This window comes from Netta rufina (genome assembly GCF_964035555.1).
Source record: "Netta rufina genome assembly, chromosome: 1".
Lineage (NCBI taxonomy): Eukaryota > Metazoa > Chordata > Aves > Anseriformes > Anatidae > Netta > Netta rufina.
The window spans coordinates 32,022,799-32,046,589 of record NC_140123.1 but is presented as its reverse complement, the minus strand read 5'-3'; the positions used below and the strand labels follow the sequence as shown (position 1 = coordinate 32,046,589).

At 37.3% G+C, this 23,791-nt stretch overlaps 1 protein-coding gene across 1 annotated transcript in view; it reads right to left on the bottom strand.

The window, feature by feature from the left end:
• Positions 1 to 23,791, bottom strand: part of VWA8 (von Willebrand factor A domain containing 8) — a 194,234-nt gene that overhangs the window by 153,245 nt on the left and 17,198 nt on the right. The window contains exons 3-4 of the mRNA XM_084284039.1: positions 14,119 to 14,249; positions 12,366 to 12,476 (exon numbers count right to left, since the gene is read on the bottom strand). Coding sequence (XP_084140165.1) covers positions 12,366 to 12,476; positions 14,119 to 14,249 — 242 coding nt within the window. The remainder of the gene's footprint in view (positions 1 to 12,365; positions 12,477 to 14,118; positions 14,250 to 23,791) is intronic.

The following is a 23,791-nucleotide window of genomic DNA, read 5'->3' as shown; positions in this document are numbered from 1 at the left end:
AAATAAATAATACGTTTCTCATGAAATCCTGCTGAAAAAGAATCTGCAGATACTTTGCAAACTTCCCAAATTTTCTCAAGAATCAATAAGATACACAGAAGTTGTGATCATGAAGAATGACAGCCGATTGTCTTAACAGTGCTTTATATTCATGAGCTGGACTTTTATCTTGTAACTGTTACACAGACTGGAGAGACAGAAAAAAATCAGTTCTGGTGTCTTGTATCAACAGGAAAAAAAAATCAAAATATTGCAGACATTGATATATACTAGGAATACATTAAAATGTAGCATCTTTTATTTTTGATGTCGTATACTATTTTTTCAGGTATTTTAACATCATCCAACAATTCGCAGATAGCTATTTATACAGAATACAGAGCACTGAGGTGGTTGCACACATTTACAATCATATTAAAACGATAAGAAACAAAAAGTTATATATTTATTTGGATTGTTCTGGTTATATACCAGTGTAATTCCATCATCAGTACATTATTTTAGTCTGACAAGAACATAAGTCTGTTGAAACCAGGTGTGGGACATAAAATAAAATAATGCTATAAATATTCAGATGTTTTAAAGTATTATAAAATTAAGAAGCTTTAGAATTATATTCCCCGACTGATCATGGTCTTCTCTAAAAACAGAATAAAAACTTAAGACTTTCACTTGTGAATTATTTGGTGCCTTTGGGATGGGAATTTTCTATAGTTCATTTCATGAGTTGTTCATATACGTATGTTTAATTAAACGCTTAATGTATAGCCAACTTGTAAAACTGAACTCTGGTGCTGGTGATTCCACACGACTTCCTTGCAGTAAATGACATTCACTCAAGTAAATTAACTATACTTCATAACTAGCATTCACATTTACTGTACAGTAAAAGATTCTGAAACTTAATGTTTTCTTTTCTATTTTCAATTGGCAGAAATTTAGCCAAATAATAATCGGGCACATGTAGCTATCAGGCAACGTCAAGAGCAACTGAAGAGTTTTCCTTTGCATTCCTGTTACATTTTAACATAATTTTCAACACACGCACAGTGGCAAATGGGGTTGGAATGAAATTTCTTTCCAGTGTATCTTCTATGAACTCCTACAGATGAACCTTTCATGTGATGCTTTGTATGTATTAAGAAACTTTCATCTAAGACGTAAATTTCTGATGAGTATAATAGATTCAAAGACTGGGACAGAGAGACAGAAGGAAGAAACAAGGAAGAATAATGAAAAGATGCCAAAACACACACACACACAAAAAGAACAAAAATAATTTTGTAAAAAAATATGTGTAAAGGACAAAAGGATAAATGTAAGACAGAAACAAAGAACAGTTCAGTGTAACAGAATTGATGCATGGTACAAGGCATGTGGCAGAATCAGAGACCTATCTGAGAAGAGAAAGATAACACAAAATTATAAGACTCACTAATTTAGTTGCCTCTCATGCATAGTATGGATGCATAAACAACTACTGGCAAAATTAGCCATACAGTAAGCTTTTAAATCACAACATCATTATTAAGACAGTATTAACTCCTGCACCTAAGCTGGATTAAAGCACAAATTACAGAAAAAATGCACTCACGTTGTGTACTGTACTTGTACAGTACACATCTCCAGATCAAGTTCCCTTCCCTGACATTTTTTAGTATCAAGCTTCATAATCAGTATCTGAGGAACCTGGAATAACCCCATTAAACAAGCAGTAGTCCTGAGATTGTTTCCCTTCCACTGAATCACTAATTCCTTCCAAAAGCAATCAGCATGTGAATTGATTTTATTGGTTAATTCAGAACATCATACTTTATCGGGCAATACAAAATTCCCCTCTCTTCATCCCATTAATGTTGTATGAAGGACAAATTTTGTACTAACATTCTTCTCTGTAAAGGTCAGTCAAAAATCTGCTCCAACCTGCTTGAATAGAAAACCTGAGTCTCCAGCAACCAGTCCAATATCATGAACAAAGCGCTATTTTGTCTAAACGCACTTTAGGGATACAGCCAGAATATGCTTTAACAAACATCTTATTTGCCAAGTTGGTTGGATTCTGCATATTATACGTCTGTGAAGACTTTATGACCGAGTTTTACTAGCCAGAGGAAAATACACATTCTGTTCATATGGTTTCAAAATATTTTCAGTATCCATAGAATCTTGTTGACTTGCGTTGAGACGTGTATGCTATGGATGAAGGCTTGCTCAATTAACAGGCTTCCACTACCACAGGATCACAGCATGGCTGATGCTGTAAGGGAGCTCTGAAGGACGTCTGCTCCAACCCCCCTGGCTCCAGCAGGTACCCAGCGCAGGGTGCCCAGGGCCCTGTGCAGGCGCCTTGTGCCGCTCTGCCAGGAGGAGCCCCCACAGCCTCTCTGGGCAGCCTGGGCCAGTGCTCAGCCGCCCACCCAGCACAGAAGTGCTGCCTGGTGCTCAGAGGGAGCCTCCTGCCTGCCCCTTGGTGCCCACTGCCCCTGGCCACCACCAAGCCATTCTCCTGGACTTGTATAATCTGGTATAGGTGTAGACCACAAATATCAGGAAGTATACAACAGGATCTGTGGGTGCTGATCAGTGCTTGCCTAAACATGAGCCAGCAGTGTGCCCAGGTGGCCAAGAAGGCCAACGGCATCCTGGCTTGTATCAGCAATAGTGTAGGCAACAGGACCAGGGAGGTGACTGACCCCCTGTACTCAGCTCTGGTGAAGCCGCACCTCAAGTGCTGTGTTCGGCTTTGGGCCCCTCACTGCAAGAAGGACATCGAGGGCCTGAAGTGTGTCCAGAGCAGGGATACAAAGCTGGTGAGGGGCCTGGAGCACAAGTCCTGTGAGGAGCAGCTGAGGGAGCTGGGGGTGTTTGGTCTGGGAAGAGGAGGCTCAGGGGAGACCTCATTGCTCTCTACAACTACCTGAAAGGAAGGGGTGGGGAGCTGGGGGTCGGCCTCTTCGCACAGGTAACCAGTGACAGGACCAGAGGGAATGGCCTCAAGTTGTGCCAGGGGAGGTTCAGGTTGGAAATGAGGAGACATTTCTGCTCAGAAAGAGCAGTCAGGCACTGGGACGGGTTGCCCAGGGAGGTGGTGGAGTCACCGGCCCTGCAGGTGTTCAAGGAAAGGCTGGACGTGGTGCTTAGGGACATGGTTTAGTGGGTGATAGTGGTAGTAGGGCAATGATTGCACCAGATGATCTTGGAGGTTTTTTCCAACCTTAATGATTCTATGATTAACTTCAAGAAAGAAGGTGTTCTCCTCTAGCTCTCACAGTCTTGAAAAGCAGCCTAGTACACTGTCTTTCCTGCTGCTCATCAGTTGAAAGGTTTAACATTTTAAAAAAGTAAACAGATTCCTGAGCTTGGAAACTATTCAAAGTTTTTATTTAAAATTATGTTGCTCAGTACAATACTTCAAAAGGGATGCTACGGCTTGTAAAAGGTACATACAGGTAGCCAAAAACGATCAGCTTCAGGAATGGCTGAGTGCACAACCATGCTTCTTCACTTCTTAATCAAAGAATCCCCATGACAACAATAGCATCAACATCATCGTCATCTGGGTGCTAATTTACTGTGATGGTTTTTGTTGTTGTGTTGTTTTGCTTTAAACAAACTGGGCTTCTCATGTATTTTTAAAGCATATCCGAAATACTGGAAACTGTTCACCAAAGTATAATGAAATAAATACACAACTTATCTACCTCTAAGGACCTTCTGAAAGGCACTATTAACATTAGAAAGCATAAGGTCTGCTCTTAAGACCAAAATGGCTGCAGATCTCTGGCTAAGCTACGATATTTATGCATTCTATTTGGTAATGACTAATAAATCTCTGCAATAAGCTAGGCATACTACAAGGCATCTTCTGAATCAGTATTTCAGTTTTATCTGGGTATTGATGGATTGGTTTGGAAACTAAAATGCATAACAAATAAGAAGAAGGAAAATAAGTTTGCAATCTGTCACGGAAAATCATTTTTTGAAAGATGCTTCCAAGAAACTCATCTTTGTAATTCTATAATGAAAACCCAGAAATAGCTGTGCTGTCTCACTCTCTCACTAGCCTCATTTTTTCAAAACGTTTAATATAAAATATAATTTGACAGAGGGGGGTTATATTATGCAGCCGTGATGGTAAACCTGAGATAAAAAGTATTAATTCTTGCTAAAAGGCTGAGAGGGATTTGTTAAATGCTTATCTTCAGATTTACTGTAACTGCAGCCAGGGACTATTTTGCTCATCAGATGAAGAAACAAGCTCACTGCCGCCCACCAGTGCCCCTATAGATCTGAAAGGATGGTTACCTGGATACCTGCACCAGGGAATACGTGCACTTGTAACAGAGTGAGTTTCTTCTCCGAGAGCAGAAACCTATAATATAGTGTTGCTCTCATAGCAATGGCCTTGTGCAACAAATATGTAATGGAGATTGCTCACCCTGGTTTCATTCTGCACCCACAAAAATATATTTTTATCCTTAAAGGCGGAAATGCCTTAGAAACTAAACAACACTAAACAGGGTTTCACAGTCTTTTGCACAACTGAGCTCTTCCGCTTGAGCGGTGACAACTGCAGGAACCCCTCTCATGACATAAATCACAGTGTATAAGCACATGAACAAGCTTCAACAACATCAGAAAGGGAGGAAGGACAGAAAATAGCTCAACATAATGCACATGCTGAACTGCACAAACACCAGAGAAATATGGACAGTTTTGCAAAACTAACCAAAATAGTTTGCAAGAGCATAAGAATTTTAACGGTGTTGTTTTAAATACCACCACTGAAATCTGTTAAGTTTTTCCTCAAGAAAATGCATACAATAAAATCAGAAAATTCTGGTCACTCCAAAATCAGTGAGGAAGATTTTGAGTGGAGCTATAAGTGGTTTTACTTTTTCAGACTTTTTGAATAAAATGTACAAGCTATGTTTCAGAACTGTATTCCAAAAATGCTACTAAAAATTGATGAGCAGTAATTAGTAATTAAAGTGTCTCTTTTTCCAGGAGCTACCTGGAGATACTTTTTTAATATTTTTTTTTTCAGAAGATGAGTGCCCTTTCTCTGAAAACTGGATCCCTGTAATGACATCTCAAGCCCAACAACAAATATTACAGCATGGAAAAAATATCAGAGTAAGTACCTCAGTGAACAAGAGAATTGAAGAGGTAAGGTTTCCCTACATCTGCAGCCTGCTTTTCAGATGTCCCTTCCAGTGTAGTATCTTGTTCCCTCCACCCGCACAACATCCCACACAAACTCATCTACCAAGATCTTTCCATTCACTCCTGCATCTCACACACATTCCGACAATGCTATGTCCAGATGTCTCTTATGGTTAAAAAAAAATAAAAATCTTTAGCTGCCATCTGGTAAAGACAACACTAAAATCTGTCTGGTTTTGAGCTAACATGATGCTGCCTGGCTGCAGCAGGCTAACACAACTTAAACTACTAAATTCATGGTGCAGCAATGGGGGGCGTGCATTGATTTGAGTCCCTGTAACCTACCAAACTAACAAATGCCACCAAACTGAGACAAAATTAGTATCTTCTAAATTTTGTTCCATGGGTTAAATATAAAAAAAATCAAAACTTTCCGATATAAATCATTAAAACTAACCAACAGCTAAAGGATATCGAGAAAAGAAATGGCAAGGATACAGAATGGATTACACGATAAGCTTTTCTTCCTTGTTTTACTGGGGAAGGAAGAGGGTATTGCCCAAGACCCGTAATTCTCTGAAAATGACTCAGGTCACTCATTTAAGTAGACATGGAACTAATGGAACTAATCAAATCATCAAGTTCTCTGTAATACTTGTATGGAAATAGCAAGAAATTATCTACAAATTTAGATAGAGTCTAAAGATAGATGTACAGACAGATGTTAAGATCAGTGAAGCATACAAAGTTGTCACCTATTGGGGAATCTGCTTTACTAGATTTTAAAAATATCTGGAGGTTAAACAGCATGTCTAATGGTATGCCTCTAACAAAGAATATCATTTAATAGATTCGTTCACTTTTTAGAACGCTTAAGTCCTTCGTTACTGTTTTCCCTCAGGAGTTCAGCAAACAGGAAAGCAGTTGAGCAACACTGAGATGGATGAGTACTTAATGAAGTAACAAAATAAGTCCTCCAAAATAAAAATATTGTCAAAAATCTAGCAGTGAAGAGAAGGGCTAATAAAGACCACATTCAAACGATTTCAAGGCAATAATGCCAAACTTTTTAGAAAAACTTAGTTACCTTTTTCTTTAAATATTCGTAAAATCTGGTGCTAAAGTAACATTTAATGAAAAAACTACCAAATGCATAATGACATTGAAAGATGAGATTCAAAACAGACCTACTATTCATCTGAGAATGTCTATTCTATTTTTTGTTACATTTTTTCCCACTTTGCAGACTATGATAAACTATTGTTTTGCGCATAACAATTTAGACCACAAATATACTGAGTTATATATGTTCAAAACATGATGTTTGTGTTTTATTTAAAAACAATAAAATAGTAATTAATGTGGTTATTCAAATAAAAAAAGTACCTGAGGAACCAAATCATTCAAATATTTTCTTCATCTGTAGTGGGGGGCTATATCATCATTCTTCAGTCTACCTCCCCCACTGTGACAATCGAGTGTTTTCTTTTTCTCCTCTGAGGCTAGGAAAATTACTGGATAGACCGCACTTGTTTTTAATAATACTGCTATTTACTCGTTAAAAAAAGAAAAAAAAGACAATTCACAGTATACCATAGCACTATCAGCCAGGCTGGTTTGTATTGAAAAAGGGACTTGAGATGTCCAAGGTAGAAATGTTTTAGTGAGGTAGAATGGCCTGAACTAGTCAACACCTCATTCACAGTTCAATCCCATAAGACAGAAGGAAAAGCAACTAAAAAGGAACAACCTGCATTCAATGGAAGTTCAGACCACAAAACTAAGCTACAGTTTACTCTAGGAAATGAAGCAACATATGATAAAATCGTAAATAATGTTAACGTGACAAGAATTGGAGCAATCTTTTATTTCTTAGTCATTGATTTTTAGCTTCCTCCACTTTTTTTTTTTTTTTGAACTACCACAGATCAAGTGATCTGCTTTATTTCCATCACTCCTTCCGCTAACACTACAGCAGGTGTTTTTGAAGCTGTGACTGCAAACCATATTTCTAAGAGAATAGGACACTACTTAGACAGGATCTGGTCCTTTTAGCCAATTTACACCAGGTTCATTAGGATAACGGTAAGTCTACATCAGGAACATCGAAGAGCTTGCATGTTGGGCAGAGAGAATGCCCAGGAGCAAACAATCTGAGTTTCTGAAAGGATTTGCCAGTGCAATTATCTACAAACAAAGAAACCTAGTGTTTTTTTTTTTTTATCTTCATTCTACATGACACTTGTCTTCTGGATAGTAATAAGTGAGATGAGTTGTTTAATTTTTTCTGTCTGACAAGTAGCTGAATAAAAAGGAAAACTAAGTACTTCACAGATATCTAAGAAGTGATAAAGGTACTGTCACTGGAAAATCACTTTGATTCACAGCACTACTCATCAAATCCACGTTGCCTATGAATGCTATGACCCCACATATTACAAAGTGTATGTATGTTCGTGCATCGTAGAAACACTAGCTGAAAAGAAAATGGAATATGCACGTAACAGACACAAACACAAGAAAAAAGAAATCTCACACCTTAGATTTTAACCTATAAGGAATTATAAATATACAATCCTAATATTTCTTACACTACATCACAGCCATTTATCCCATATGGCTTCTACATCAAATACTGCTAACCTAACAGGTCCAGTTAAATGATGGCATCAACCAAATACTGTTGGCTCCTACCTAGTATTTCTCTGTTTTCTCTGCAGTGCTGGTCAGAAGAAGAAAATTACTAGTAACATTCATACATCCGGAGCATTGCATTTCAAGGTAGTAAGTTAACAAATCACAAAGTTAGAGTTTGCATTCACTGCATTTTTAAAAAAAAAAAAACAGATGAATCATTCTTGCCCATCTCTTTGCTAGAGTATAAAAAGAGTTTTTGTGATATGTTTATACCTATATATACATATAAATGTATCTACACGCACACATAGGCACAAATGTGATTATAGTTTCAAAAAATTAATCTCACATCTTACTTTTGTTTATTTATTTATATTATCTTTCTGATCTCTTTTGATTAAAAGAAACCAAACTCAATTCTGTGTAGTGCTACTCCAGGGGGTTTTATGTCATGTTCATTTTTCAGACAGGATAATTTAAGCTGTCATTTCTGTTACTCTGGATGTTTAATTGATTACTACATCAAGTCTCTCAAGTCATAGCAGAAGATCACTTTTCTGGTATCTTGACAATCAATTTTGCATTTTATCATTGTATAATCTAAGATGCTGGTACAGTGGGGGATGCAAAGGTATTCTGTCATAATGAGTATGCTCATTTAGTTCAAAGATACATCAATACAGAGCCTAACTCTTTGTATACACAGAAAAGGCCACAATATACATACTTATCTATTCAGTGTGTGCAGCTTAATTAGCAAATATTCAAAATGACATTATATTTTAATTTTTCAGCATATGACCATATAATGCTTTTCCACTTATTTGATCCTCAGCTAGTTTAACTATGCTAAATGGAAAAGATTGTTCATATAACCAAGTGTTCTGTGTTTGGGAAGTGTTTCATTTAATACAAAAGCTGGAAGATGCAGGGTAAACAAACCAGGCATTCCAGGCAATACAGTCTGTGGCACAGTGCTGGAGTGACACACCTCTCAAGCACAAAGCGGCTTAGGTTCTCTCCCAATTGCACCCACTGCATTCTTCTAGTGTAGGATTTCCTTAGTTGCAGCAATTAAAAATATAGGAGGCTGTAGTAATAAGATTTTAAACCAGAGGTGTGGCTTCTACACACATGATAAAAAGCAAAACTGAATCAAAAATGGCAAAAAAAAGGTCAAATATCAAATTAATTCCATTAATTTTGAAAACAGGATAGACTGAAATAAGAATCTCCACACTGGTTCAATCAAGTGGGTGGCTCATGTACAAAGAGCTAAAGAAACAGAAAGCTACAGTGCAAGACCAGCTGTTTTATCAATAACTAAATGTGAAACTGCCATTTAAATATTTAAGCAATAAAAAGTAATCCAACTAACTATATGAACATAGCTAACCCATGCAATAAGTTACAGAACAAAGTCAAGAGGTTACATACTGTTTCAGTAAAAGCAATAATGTAATTTCTGTGTCTTTTAACAGCCAATTAACAGACAAAAAACAAAATTAGTGGTCTATGGTAAAGACAAGAAAACAGAACTTTCTGTCAGTATTTGAATGAAAACAAATAATTCACCATTACCCTATTTTAAATCCTTTATTTTACACAATTGCAATTGGGAATGAATTTCATAATTCAAAGTTTTCCTTTATTTTAATGGTGCCTAGTCATTCATTTGGTTTTCCTTATTTTTGATTTTGAAATGTGTATATATACAAATACATATTTTTCTTATCAGATCTCTCTTCTAACTTTATAACTCCAGAAATTCTCCCATTTGATTCACTCCAGCACTAACAAATGCTGATTTGTGGAGATTTGTGATGCGCTAGCCCTTCAATATATACACGTCAATGCAGAACTTCAATCGCTGCCCTTGAGTCACCATCTTCCAAATCTATCTGAAATAACTACTGCCATCACATTCAGTAACTTCTTGTTAAAATAAATCAGATGTTTTGAAACGTCTGAGATACGCATTTACGCTATTTAATCTATCCCTATTAAATGCAGAGCTATAAACAACCATAATCCCTTAACAATCACTCACGGACAACTCTGCAAACCTTTGTGGGCCTGCAAACCTGATGATTCACTGCATTAAATTTATTTCTGGTAACAAGATGCCAGCTTTCATTACGATATATTATCATTCAAGGTGTAAGATAACTACATTATTACACTGTGACTTGCAGGCAAAGAGGCTCATCTATCTCAGACAACTAACAGCTACGTTTTATTTGAGCCACAGAATTCACACAGAGGACATTCTGGAAAAGAAGACTTTTAAGCTTTGCTGTCTTCTCTTTGGTGTCATGAACAGCTAGAATGCAATTCCACAGGAAAGGAAATGGTGTATTACTCTGAAAAGCATAGCTTGTATCTTCAGTCTCTTGTGTAAGTTCACCTTTTCTTTAGCTCTTCTATGGCAATGGAAACAATCCAAGCTCGTTCAGGAGTAACTTTTTAAAGCTACCAACTGTTACCTTCTTTGTCTTGAAACCATTTGTGGTCTGTGGTTTAAAGAAAAGTAGTGTCTAGTTTCTGTAATGCTTTGAATTGGTAATTGCCACCTGAAAACCTTCAAATTATTAAATGAACTAAAATTCAACCTCTGTGTAACCTGTAAAACTTTATTCCCTGATATTACTAAGATATAACTAGATCTGTGATGGTTCTAAATATTTTATGTGTCTTTAATTAAAATGGAGGGCTAGAAAACTTCAGCTAGAACATCACTATCAGGTACATCTTTCATCTTTCATGTTTCTAGTATTTAAAAGGTATTCATCTAGATATTAGTGATTTACTTTCCCCTCAGAACTTAAGGAAACATAGATTATTATGTGTGGTGAGTGTATTACAAGCTGAAGATTTCTACTGAAGATTCTTACATGATTCCTACTGGTTTACTTGGTAATAAAAGAAAATCCTAGTCTGAAATACTGCTATGCTGGGTTCTGGTAAAAGCCTTTTAACTACAAATGTCCAACAGATAGAGGGAGATCAGTAATCTTAGACCTTTACCTTTGAAAGGTAACCTTTACAGAGTGTTCTTACTGAAGTGAGATAATTCAAAACAGCTTGTACAAAGCGAAGCAAACAACTTCATATTTACATTGGGATACAAATCTTCACACAAATACACAGTTAACAGATTATCTCACATCTTGCTGAGGTTTGTACGGTCCGTAAAACAGTGGCTTGTATAAATTTGAAATTAACTAATACTTTTACCCTGAGGAAAAATTTACTTGAACCATCCTGTAGTAAACACAAGAGTAAGACTGTCCATAACAGCAGTTAGTCATGGAGCTCATATGAGTTACTGAGTTAACCCCCCAGTTTGCACGAATGAACTCATCCTCTGGTAAATGAGAAGTCATTTATAGCCCTAATTCACAGTGCAGTACTTTAAATTATCTCATATTGCGCAACCATCGTATTTCCAGATAACCATGAAATAATTTGAAGTCCCAGAAGTAACTAAAAAAAGTTGTTATCCTTCAATCTGAGGATCATCCGTCATTCATAGTCATTTTATCGTGGTTTCATTAAAATCTACTTAAACGTTGGTGGTGCTGAGAAAGATCTATGTGATTTCTATTTTTATTTCTTTTTGGAAAGGGGAAAATATTTCTTTAACAGAGAATAGATCTTCTATGCTTGCTTTCCTCTTCTGCTCCCATCTTACTTTCCACCCACAAATCACTCATATGATGGTGATATCATTAGCCTCTATAGTACTAACAACAGAAAACTTCTTTAGATAACACATTTAAATTCACACTACATAAGAGAAACTGACTCGCTCTAATGATTTAGGCACCTAACTTGTATACAAATATTAGGTATCTAGGAAGATGGACATTCTAAACAACATATATATTTTACCTGCATAATCAAAAGGGAGACGTGACATTGATAAGAGACAGAAATAAAGACATTTCTCTTTGACAAACAGAAATCTTCCCTAACCTAAGTCACTCTGTGGTTGTACTAAATGAGCTGATGAGTTGGGGAAATACTGGTAGGAGGAGTACTTAAATTATCATTTCAGTCTAGATCAGAAGTGAGCTTCTGCATCAAGTCTCTATTTACTGTGCTTGGGTTTCACAACACAAAGCAGTCTTAACATACATGAACTAGACTCTTTCAATTAAACTAGACCAAAAGATTTATTTTAGAAATACATCTGACGTGCTACAGCTGTTAGGCAAGAGATACACCAAGAGAAGTGCTTGTGAAACAACAGCCTAGCTTGCACAGAATAGATTTCAGTGCTTGTTATTGAAGCACATGAAAAAAACAGGCTCCCTAATTCAACCTAAATAAAAGAAGACAGCCCTGTGGTACTCCTACAAGAGAGAGTAATCTTGGACTTTGGTAAAGGTAACATTTTCACTAACAACAAGATCAAGAGCGTTATATGAGACTTTCTAACTACATCAGAAACACATCAGTCATTTTGTAAAACATATAATAAGGTCTCATCATTTAAATCGTTATTTCCTTCAAACTAGTTGCAAACAAAAATTCAGTGGTGCATGACTGCAACTTGCCTGATCGAGATAAAAAGCACTGCCATCTCGGATCTCTCGTCGCTGTTTGAGGTCTGTTTCTGTGGTGTCTCTTGACAGCGCAATATATTCAACCTCCCGCTTTGTTAGTTCCTATGGACAACATTCAGAGGTTATTACAAAAATAAAACTGTAACCGCAGTAAGTGAGCTATAACAATAGGCCTAATGGTGTAATTGTACAAAAGAGCTCTAGGCAGCAGCATGGTGATCTGAAATAACTCTGAACAAAATCTAATATCTCTTATTTTTAAAATGTTTACAGTGTGTTCTGCCTCAAACAAAATGGCCTGAATTTCTGCTCAATAAAATTTATTTTCCCCAAACCTGTTCTAAAAATATAATAACCAGCTATATAGCTGTTCAACTGAACATCTATAAAGTCCTCTAAGCTAATTTTCTGGATGCTGAAAAACAATCAGCATCTGCAAGTCATGAATAGAAATCAGAAGATTTCCATAAATCTCAAAAGCTTCAATTGTATTACTGCTCAGTAATACTTGTACTGTTACATGGGTGTGATTATTACCTGCACATACTTTGTCAATACACTGATGTGTGATATTGTTCTCATCCCATCTGCCCTTAGTATCACACCACGAAGTTTACTTCTGTAAAATCATAGTCTGTTTCAAAATGGTGAATCTTCAATCTTCAGATTATTTTTTTTTTTTTTAATTTTGACTCAGTAGGAGCTATACTTAGATTTTTCTACCTTAAAGCAAAAACAAACAAACAGAACACAACACACATTTATACCCAATGTTCCTGCTACTTCTATATCTGGGATTTCATATATTCTGCTAGGAAACAGATTCATGCTGAAATACCCTTAGCCCTTACCACTCAGCTAAAGGTATAAGAAACAGATCTCTCTTTAGAGACAGCTTTTAATTATAGTTGTTAAAAAAAAAAAAAAGGCAAAAATATGAAAAAAACAGAACTACTTCATTTTCATTTTTTCTGTACCTGCTAGGTTACAAAGCCACCGATCCCTCTATAATGCCGGTAGGTACAATCTTTTTTTGTTGTTATGAGTAATATGAAAACAAAAAAAAAAGGGGGGGGGCACCTCCGTTTGTGATCCTTCTGCCCAACCAGAGTCTGGACAGAGCTTATGGCAGAAAAAACCCGACCCACATCATCTTTTGGGACAGACAGCCGCTCCCCTTCCCAATCATTTAAGGGCACCAGTGACTTAAATGTGAAATCTTGCACATGGTGCTGCCATGGTTCATGCAGATGGATGTAGGCAAGCGCTTCCCACATTCCATGAGCGGATCATACACGCGTCTCCTCTTCCTAATCACTCATAACTGTTCCCAAATGTTACTCAGAACACTCCTCTCCTAAATCCTTTCCTTCATTTCTTTTTTTATACAATGAAGCAAAAACGATTTGTTGTCTGTAACAGCAGGCAGATAACTTAATCTAACATACATAATGCCTAGAACAAACTGTTTCTCCATTTGTGATAGCATATGGTAACACAGTTTTCCAACTATTTTTTTTCCCCTGGAGTTTAGACAGAAAAACATGTATTAAAATGTCTGTACTTTCTATTCATCTAAAACAAACTAAACTCCAGAAAGCATGTTTATGGAAAAAGTTATTTACCTCCTAGAACTGCTCGCTGTTAAGACTTTCTAGGACTACTTCCCAGAGTTTTGCTAGTAGAAGAGCACCTAACTGACATGAATGGCTATTTCTCCAAGAATTTAAACCAACATACATACCAGATACTGCATGGCAATAGATCGCCGGAGGGGTCCAGGAGGACCAATAAGGAAGACATCTTGGCCGAGAAGATCTTTCTGCATTATCCATCTTAAATGCTGTATCACAGACTGGGCCAAAGAATCCGTCACTTTGAAAGAAAAATAAAGATAAGAACATATTTAATTCCAAACGTGTTAGATACCTGGCCATTTATACATCTTTTTGTTCTTATCTCCAAAACAAAAACAAAGACATAAATATGTGTCACCCTAAAGCTAGATAACTGAAGAGCCGGGGATTCCACACACAGTTTGTATTGTTTACGTCAGTTTTATCAGTTTTATTAGTTTACATTTACGACTTAGTTTACATCACAGTCGATATACCTATCTTACCCACTGCCTTTCTCTCTGCACAACTTCCCCCTTTAAAAAAGTAAAAACAAAACAAAAAAGTTGTTGATCCTCATTTCACACTGAGCTCATCAATGCAAAGACTTGTCAGCATCAGTTTTGTATAATAAAGACAAGCTATTAATGATTTGTAAAAGGCTCATCCAACCTATAACCCAATGCTTCTGTGAATCATGAACTTCAAAAAAGCAAATACTCCGCTTGCATCACATTAAATAGATTAAATATATCCTGAAAATTAACTTGCTACTTCCTTAAAAGACAACTGCACTCCTGCTTACATTACACGTCTCAGGAATGAGCAAAAAGCACTAACTAGCACGGGAGGAGAGCAAGAACACAAGCAAGCCAGGAGGGAGGTTTATTTATGCCTGTGTATATATGGTTGCTTTCAGAACAATCTGACAAGAGCAATGATGGGGTTTGAAGCTAGGGCTTCGAGGGTGGCGCCTGGGATGCTGTAGATGCATCTGAAGTGCAATGAGAAAGAAGCAGAAGATGAAATCTTCAAATTAATCATTGTTTGTTTACCTTTTTTTCAATGTTGCTGCTGGTTGCAATTAGAAGCCAAATTTTTAAGAAGCAAGCTTTGGTTTTACATTAGCTTTCCTGAGGCAGGGGAAAGGGCAAAGTTAAAAGACGGCAAGCAATAGTGACCTTCGACTCATGAGGTTTCAAATTCACTTCTGTGTTTTTGTGAATCAGAACCAAAATTCATTTTTGTATAACCATGGAAAAAGTACAAAGATTTTATGAGGTTTAAGTAGGATTCTTCAAGCATAAGAGTGACAAAGGAAAACTTTATCAAACATTTTAAGTGAAGACATTGATCTGTCACTCAGGAAAACCACCAGAAATCTTTTCCCACTCCCAGTGAAATCTACCATATCCTTACCACCAATATGAACAGAAATAACACAAACATAAACAAGCAATCCATGTGTTAAGATTATCACCTTAATTCTAAATAAACATTTCAGGTTGTTTTGTTTTTAAACAGCTGTCACTAACCTGCACAGGATTATTGAACATCCTGTTCTCTCTTATGTCGGTGTGGTAAAATTTTATGAATGTAAGAATATTTTCTTCTTCTCTCTGCAATACTGTTTTTCCCCAAAACTATGCACATCACGTGCATCATAGGCCAAATGCAAATAGGTGCCTCACAGAGAACATCATATTCCTTTGTTAAATTCTCCGAAAATTAAGGAAGTTCTTATTACCTATATTTCTCACGAAATAAAGGCTAATGGAGCACATTAGAACTGCTCTGTCCAAATTTTGCTGCTTTAGAAGTACAGTAGTTTGAAAAGCACCACACAAATAAGTGTTTTATTAAAGGTACCATTAAAATTGCAATCAAATCTCACTGAGAAGGCACGTTCATTATTACTTCTACCTGTTGTATGAATACACCGTGCATGCCTCTAGGGCATTTTTGTAGCAGCTGTTATAAAAAAAAAAAAGGTTACATTACCTAAATTGGACAAATAAGCTTGCAAATCTTACTGAAACACTGAATTCTTTCATGTCAAGAGTCATGCATTGGAAGCATTGACAGAGCATGACAACAAACGCCTCTGGTGTATTTCCCATTAATATGTGTAGCTATCTTTTTTATTTTTAGGATGGCCTCAGGAAAAAACTCGGGTCAAGCTTAAAAGCGGCACCATAAATAGAAACAGGATTTAAGAACGTTCAGCAGCATCTGCAAGACAAACTGGCGTGTAAAAGAGAGCATAAGCACACAGCATTCAAAATCTAAGTCTCAGGAACATGACCACCCCCCTGCAAACATTAATGCATTTCGGTGCACTTATATTCTCTTGGTTAAACAGCACAAATGTGCTCTGAAATATAAATATGCAAAATGCCACTTTAAAAATAAAAATCAATTGTGCTTTCCTAACCTTGCTTTTGGGTAAAAAGTCACAAAAGACAGAATGCCTCATTGATACAGTTAATAGGAAGTAGTTTCATTGCTTCTTCATTGAAATCATTCTTCACATATACAGGTTACAGCTGAATCAATCATAATACGTTTTTAATACGTTTCACACCACCAGCACACTGCCCATTTGCAAACTCACTCAAAGGAAATCTGCTAGGAATAATGCCGGGAATTCAAAGAAAGCATTTCCTAAAGTGATCTTCCATGACAGCAGCTTCCACTTTTCATTTCCTTCTACTCTGACGTACAGTATCTGTACGTCTCCAATATATTAACCCTATTTCAATTTTCCAGTTATTTCCTTCTAAAATCAGGAAAATATAAAATTTCCTTTGCGCACACAGTCTATACTGCATAAACTATTTCCAAAGCACAGGGCACATTTCTAAAGAAACATCAGATGTACACATGCAGTACCTTATATTATTTCTATATATTTAGATTACTTTTACTGTGGTATCTGCATTGCAAAGCTTTTCAGTCTAATACAACTTGAAAAAAACCCTCTCTGTTCAAGTGCTCGATGTTAACTTTACTGCAAGAGGCACATAATCATTCTCTATGACATTTCGAAGACAAGGCAAATTAGCTGAAAAAAGCATCAGCATGTATATTACAGCAGTTTTTATTAATTATCCCATGAGTCAGATAACATCTAATGCAAACGGGGTTTGCACAAGCTGTTTAGTGGCACTCTGCTGATTTGCACTAGCTGAGTAGCTGGCCCCATACTCTTAATCTGCAGGGTGGTGCGTAGGAAGCCTCTACAGTGTATTCTCAAAGACGCCATCTGGCACATGCAGAAGAGTAGTCAGTGCTACAGTTTGCTATTCCTATGCATTGAGGATGGCCGGGGAAAGAAATGGCATTATACCACTGTTTCACGTGTGGTAAGAAGAACAACACCTAGCAGAATCTGCACAAAGATTTTGTAAAGTGAGCAGTTAAAGTGGAATTGAGAAGCCCCCAAATAAAGGAAATGTTTTAGACAGATTTTGCAGGAAATGCAGCAGCTGCTGTTGTTGTTTGATCCACAAATCAGCTTTTGATAAAACCAAGACTGAAATGGCTATGCTAGCCTCGGAAATTTTCCAGTTCACTCATACTTGAATTCTTGGCATATGCTACACTCGCTGAAGCCTTAAGATTCTTAAGCTTAAGAGATAGCAGACAGTATCTGCTGGCAAGTTGTTGTGTCCCACCTACAGAAGAAATCCCATAAATGACGGAAACACCTACCTCTTCCCACTGCTCAGATAGAGACATAAATAAACCAATTTCCAAGAATATCTATTCCAGATGTGATGCATAATATGTTAGAGCTCATGTCCCTGGATGACTCTGGTTTGGTGAATCACAAAATAGCCAACAGGCACTTAGAAGACACCAGTGTGCGCCATTTGAACAGAATAAAAAAAGACCACTGCATACCCAAACCTTTGCTATAGCACATGTTGAGAGTTCAAGAACGGTTCTTCTTTTTCAGGAGATGCACAAGTTCATGAGAGGAAAAAGATCTCCTTCTCTTCAGGTTCCTGCAGTTTACACAGCCATTTGCAGCACATCCAGTGTAGGGGGGTGGTTACTCTAAAATATGGTGGAAGAAGCAGGGGACAAGAAGGGAGGTCTTTGTCTAAAACATAAACATATTTTTTAAAAGGAAAATAGTCAAAGATGCATTTCACAACTTTGTCATTTAGAAGGAGCATAAAGGAAGAGTATGCACTGCCCAGCACACTGAAGAAGGGAGGGTGGCTGAGCCGAAGAGAAAGGTACTCATGTGTGGCCTGCTTTCAGCTGCTTTCATTTAGCACTTTACAAGGAAAACATTGCTGCTCTTCCAATTTTACGCTGCTGCACTAAACCCAAGGAGTTTTCAAAGCCTCACAATGCGGTTGCATCACAGTCAGTTTTCATTGGAATACTATTTTTCCTCGTAAACTTTTCATGGAAACGGCCTTCATTCCAACAATTTTTGTTCTTGCGGTGGAAGAGAAACAAGTTGGGAGTCTTTGCAGGGGCTTGGAAAGGGGGAAGTTACCTCCCTGGATAAGACTGTAAACCTATTTATCATTAATTCCTCTGAGCTGACTGCTTCACGGGAATGTGTAAGATCTACATAGGCAGATCATTGTCTCCATTTGAGTATAAATGAAAAGGGAATATAAAGGAATCATGTAAAATCAAACATCTTTATCGAAAGAACACTGAATGGGATTCAAAAGATTAAGTTTCTCTTAGTGACATACAAACATGCACTACCTGAAAGGAAGGTGTGGGGAGCTGGGGGTCGGCCTCTTCGCACAGGTAACCAGTGACAGGACCAGAGGGAATGGCCTCAAGTTGCACCAGGGGAGGTTCAGGTTGGAAATGAGGAGACATTTCTGCTCAGAAAGAGCTGTCAGGCACTGGGACGGGTTGCCCAGGGAGGTGGTGGAGTCACCGTCCCTGGGACTGTTCACAGAAAGGTTGGACATGGTGCTTAGGGACATGGTTTAATGGGTGGCACTGGTAGTAGGGGGATGGTTGGACCTTGGAAAGGTTTTCCAAACTTAATGGTTCTGTGGTTCTATAAATGAAACTTTTCTTAGCTGGATGTACAATTTGTTGGAAAATACACAGCCAGAGCAGTTATCTGTAGCTCAGTGTCCAGCTTGAGGACCATATCACGTCTGCTTTTGAATGCAAGAGCTCAATCCAGCATGGATACATTCAAGTAATTCTAGAAAAGACCTAGAAGTACGTCTAGAAATTTTAGAAGACAAGGGGAAGGTAAAGCTACTGGAATTCAGCCTAGAAAAGAAATGAATGAAAATCTTAACAATTGTTTTCCAATATGCAAGATGCAGCAAAGAGAAAAAGTAATCTGAACATCATGGTTATGGTAGACAGAGGGAACCCCAATGAATTAGAAGTGTGTCCAAAAAGGTCTAAATGTGGTATCAAAACATATTTTTTTTTCCCCACACAAAAGAATAATTGATTTTGGAGCAATTCATGCAATTCATTGGTTGACTGGTTCTGGAATCTACACTGATAACACACTGTAAGAATACAGAGGGCAAATAACTACCAGGAATGGTTCAGATGCAGCTCACCCTGCTCTGAGGCACAAGGGACAGTCTGGACAAGGTTCTGAGTTGCACCCAGACCTTTGCTGAAGGTTTCTATGCCCATTTGTCTCCCTCTGCATCACTTCTGGTATAGACAAAATGTGGATAATGGTGCAAAACATTCAGAGCTTTATTGACAAAAAAGCCCTAAAGATTCTTGGTTAGGTGCTAAGAGGCAAGTAGCATATCAGTTGCAAGCCTACAGGAAAACTAAGTGCTGAAATAATCACCATCTCTGACAAGAGACATCTTTCCTTCTGCTAGGAAAGAAGAAAAGTAATGACAAAGATCTTTGTTAACATGAAATTACAGTCACCCTGCAATCCAACCTGTCTCGGTAATGTGTTGCATTCAGCAACTTGCAGATTTAAAGTAAACAGAGAGGAGAAAGGCACATTCCAGCACAAAGCTGAGGCTCCGTCGAGCAAGAACTGAACACACACACTTGTTCTCTGCTTCTGCGAGCGGTGCATACCGTTCTGGGACAAGGACACGGAGGCATCTTAATGTTCAGGCAATTCTGAGCTTTCAGATGAAGCAGACAAAAAAAAGAAGCTGCTGACACCACTGATCCTACTACACAGAAATAGCCCTGATTTCCTCAACATTAAAACAATCCCCTTCAACCACATAATTCCATTTAGTGCTATTTTCTTCTTGTATTTCGTTACTATATGCAAAAACCTTCTGTTTAAATTCCTCATGTTACCAAGCCTCCCATATATCTCAACTGACCAAACTACCAAGATTTATCACTTGAGTAAGAAGTGCTGAACCCTTTAAGGTATACACGCATTTCACTTCTGAGGGGAAGGGGCTCAGACTCCTAACATATGGCATAAAACCACTATTTCTTTGAAACTAACCTTTCACAATTCAACAAAGTTATCTGCAACAGGTATATAGCCAAATTCCCAAATGCATTTGCACCCTCAGAGAGCGGAGCCCACGTGGCATTGCAGCCGAATACACTGCCACATTTCCTGCCCTAACGAGGATCCACTGTCATCGAACAAAGTGTACTGGAAGAGCTATGCTAGGAATTTTTTTGTCAAGATTAATAAACACAAAATATCAGGCACATTATCATTTTCATAAAATTTCCAGAAACCATTAATGAAAGCAGTGCACTGAGATGAACTCAACCTTAAAAAAAATAAATAGTAATTTGCATTCTCATAATTCGATTTTAGATCTAAACCGTCATGGAAAGCCATACACAAGTTTCTCCAAAGTATAATGAAAGAAATTATCATGCTTTTCAGGCACAGTGAGATTTAAAAAATGTAGGTTTTATTTTAACTGATAAAAGAACAAGCAGAGAAAAATAAGTGCCCGCTTTCCAGACTGTCAGACATAGTTACGACAGAAGCCCCATTAACAAAATTCCCTTGTGTATGACTCATTTTTACTTGTCACTTATAAAAAGAAATAAGAACAATTTAGATTTTATGTACCTTTAATTATTATCTTCCAAGAAAAAGCCATTGGCTGACAATAGCAAAACAAATTAATGTTTTATATTAACGTACAAAATGGAGCACTCCGTAGTGCGGCTGTACATACCTATCATAAGCCTAAAAACCAAGGACATGAAAACAGAAGGTAACCAGCAGCACACATCCTATGCGTTTCTATAAAATGTAACAAGGTTCAAAAAAGGACTTTAAAAAATCAGTTTAATTTGGTAACACAAAGAATACAGTATTTTGGTATCAATTATGTGACAAAATGACAAAGCTAGGGTTTTGTAGGTACTTAATACATTAATGTTCCTTATTGTGTTAGCATTTTATTTTATTTTTACAGATTCCTAAGGCTGTTTTTAAGCCTAGAATAATACTGCTGAGTATAGAATAAGTTATAACATCCCTAAAATTCACTGTAAATTATAGATATGCACTTCCAACATTACTGAATTTTACCATAGTTATTATCTGGCAGAATAGCAAGAGCAGAAGCTTACCCTACACATATGATGAGCTAGATAGGAGTTATTTGCAGTACCAGTAAATGAACTCTAACTGCCTCAGTTCCCTCCTCTTAGTTCTTTCTCCATTGCAAACATTACAAGGGCTAAGTGACTCCAGATATCTTCAGGGGAATTTCCCACTTACCTGGGTGGTCAAACTATTCCTAGTATTAGTTTAAAGGAATTGAGGTAAGTATCTTGATCATTTTAAATTCAGTATTAGCTACTATTAAAGCATTTTAAAAGATAGGACATATTAGTTCACAGATGAACACAAATATGCAAGTTTATTTGTTTTACACCAAGACATCCTGTATCTACAGCACAATCTTTCACACAGTAAACCAAAAACTCACTTAAAAAACATGCTCTGAAAGTAATGCTTATACTCTCTAAATGCCTCAAAAGGAAGATAAAATTTACATGGCATCAATATAATCAACTGAATTTCACTAAGGGAGTAAACTTTGTTCTCCATACTAAATAAATATAAAACTTAACAATTGAAGTATAAAAATTTCCTAAATAGAAACTGAACAAATAAAAAAAAAGTACTGAAGTATTAGAAATTGATTTTACTTGATTTCATTTAGCTACTTTAATACTTAGATTTATAAGCAAAACCATATACCTCAAATAATCATACTATTAAGTACGTGAATACGGATGAACAACAATATTTCAAGCATGACAGGCTTCTTGCAATTATGATTACCTTATAAGAGAAGCAACTAATAATACATGCAATATTTGCTAATAAATTTCACTTTTAGTTGTAGAAACAGATTTTAGCTAAAATCCCATAAATTTGTACAGTTTCACGAAACTGAAACTAGTTTTCAACCACTTTTTCCTTCTTATAATCACTAACTAAAAAAATCTTCTGATTTGATTCTACCATGTTTTCACACTCTTACTTTTCCAGTCCAAAGAACTGAAAGAGATGCTGTTGTTGCCACACAGAGCTAACATTTATGTTGCAGGAAAGCACAGATTTACCAAAGCATGTAATAAGGACTGCCAAGGTATGGAAAAGTGGAAGGCAGAGAGGCATTGTTAAAATTAACACATTTGGTACAGCACAGAAAATCAGAAAGCAAAATAACACAAAAGAAATGTAAATAAGAAAAATGGTTGTCCAGGTCAATGAGTACTCTGATCCAATGTACTTCGTTTGTGATCAGGATGATAAAATAAGCATAGGAAACAGTGATGAAAAAAAAAAACCCTATAGTTTATAGTTTGAGAGGCTATAAAAAGTAGTAACACAGAGCAGCATTTCTCAACTGTTTGGCCACGTTCCTAGGGAGCTCACAAGGTATGGGAAGTATTAGTACAGTCTAAAACAGCAACTCTTTCTCCGTGGGCTACCCTGTAAAAACAAGGAGTGACACACGCCATAGGACATCTTTGGTACCTTACATCACCTGGCAGGAAGGTGTCATGGCCTCGTGCCTCTGGGAATTAGAGGGAAGAAGTCCCCAGCCCCAGTGCAGAACTGTCTGGCAGGCCTCAAACTAATCACTGACTGAACACAAATTAAATCTCCTTTTTGCTGTTCCTGCTACACTTCTCAAAAGACAAACAGGTCAATACACATTTATTATTTATGCACCTGAAGTTTATCCTAAATGCAAGGAAGTTGCAGAAAGATTCGCTTCAGGACGAAGGACTGCATTTCTCAAAGAGGACAGTTAAGGAATTAGTTGAAACATGGCGATAATAACACAAGTCTACTAACCCACAGTTATTACAAAACAAGGAATGTCTGATGAACTTTGGCACTATTGCCTAAGAATGCAACAATATAAACCTCCACGCAGCAGCTCCTGCCTTTTCCGACCCTGTGCCAGGAGTGCTCACTGTACACCTGTACCGCCCCAAAACACAAGAAGAACTACCCACCTTCCCATCCAAAATACAAAACAGACACACACACACACACACCCCAAATCACCCTGCAGTTTTCTTGGTGTCCTCCTCAAACGTCACGGAATTAATCTAGACATGTTGGAAAGCAAATTCACTTGAAGTGAACGACTACACTCAAGCTGTAGGAACTTGCAGGCCCAGTAAGAACAGGGCCTGGGATTTCTCAGCGTGTGGCCATCTCTAAACATAGTGTACGACCTACGTACCCCTTTAGAATAGCACGTGTGCTTGGGTTTGATTTGAAAATTGATCTGGGTGAAATAATCAGTTGCTTTTGTTTGTTTGTTGTTTTATTTTGTTTTAGACATC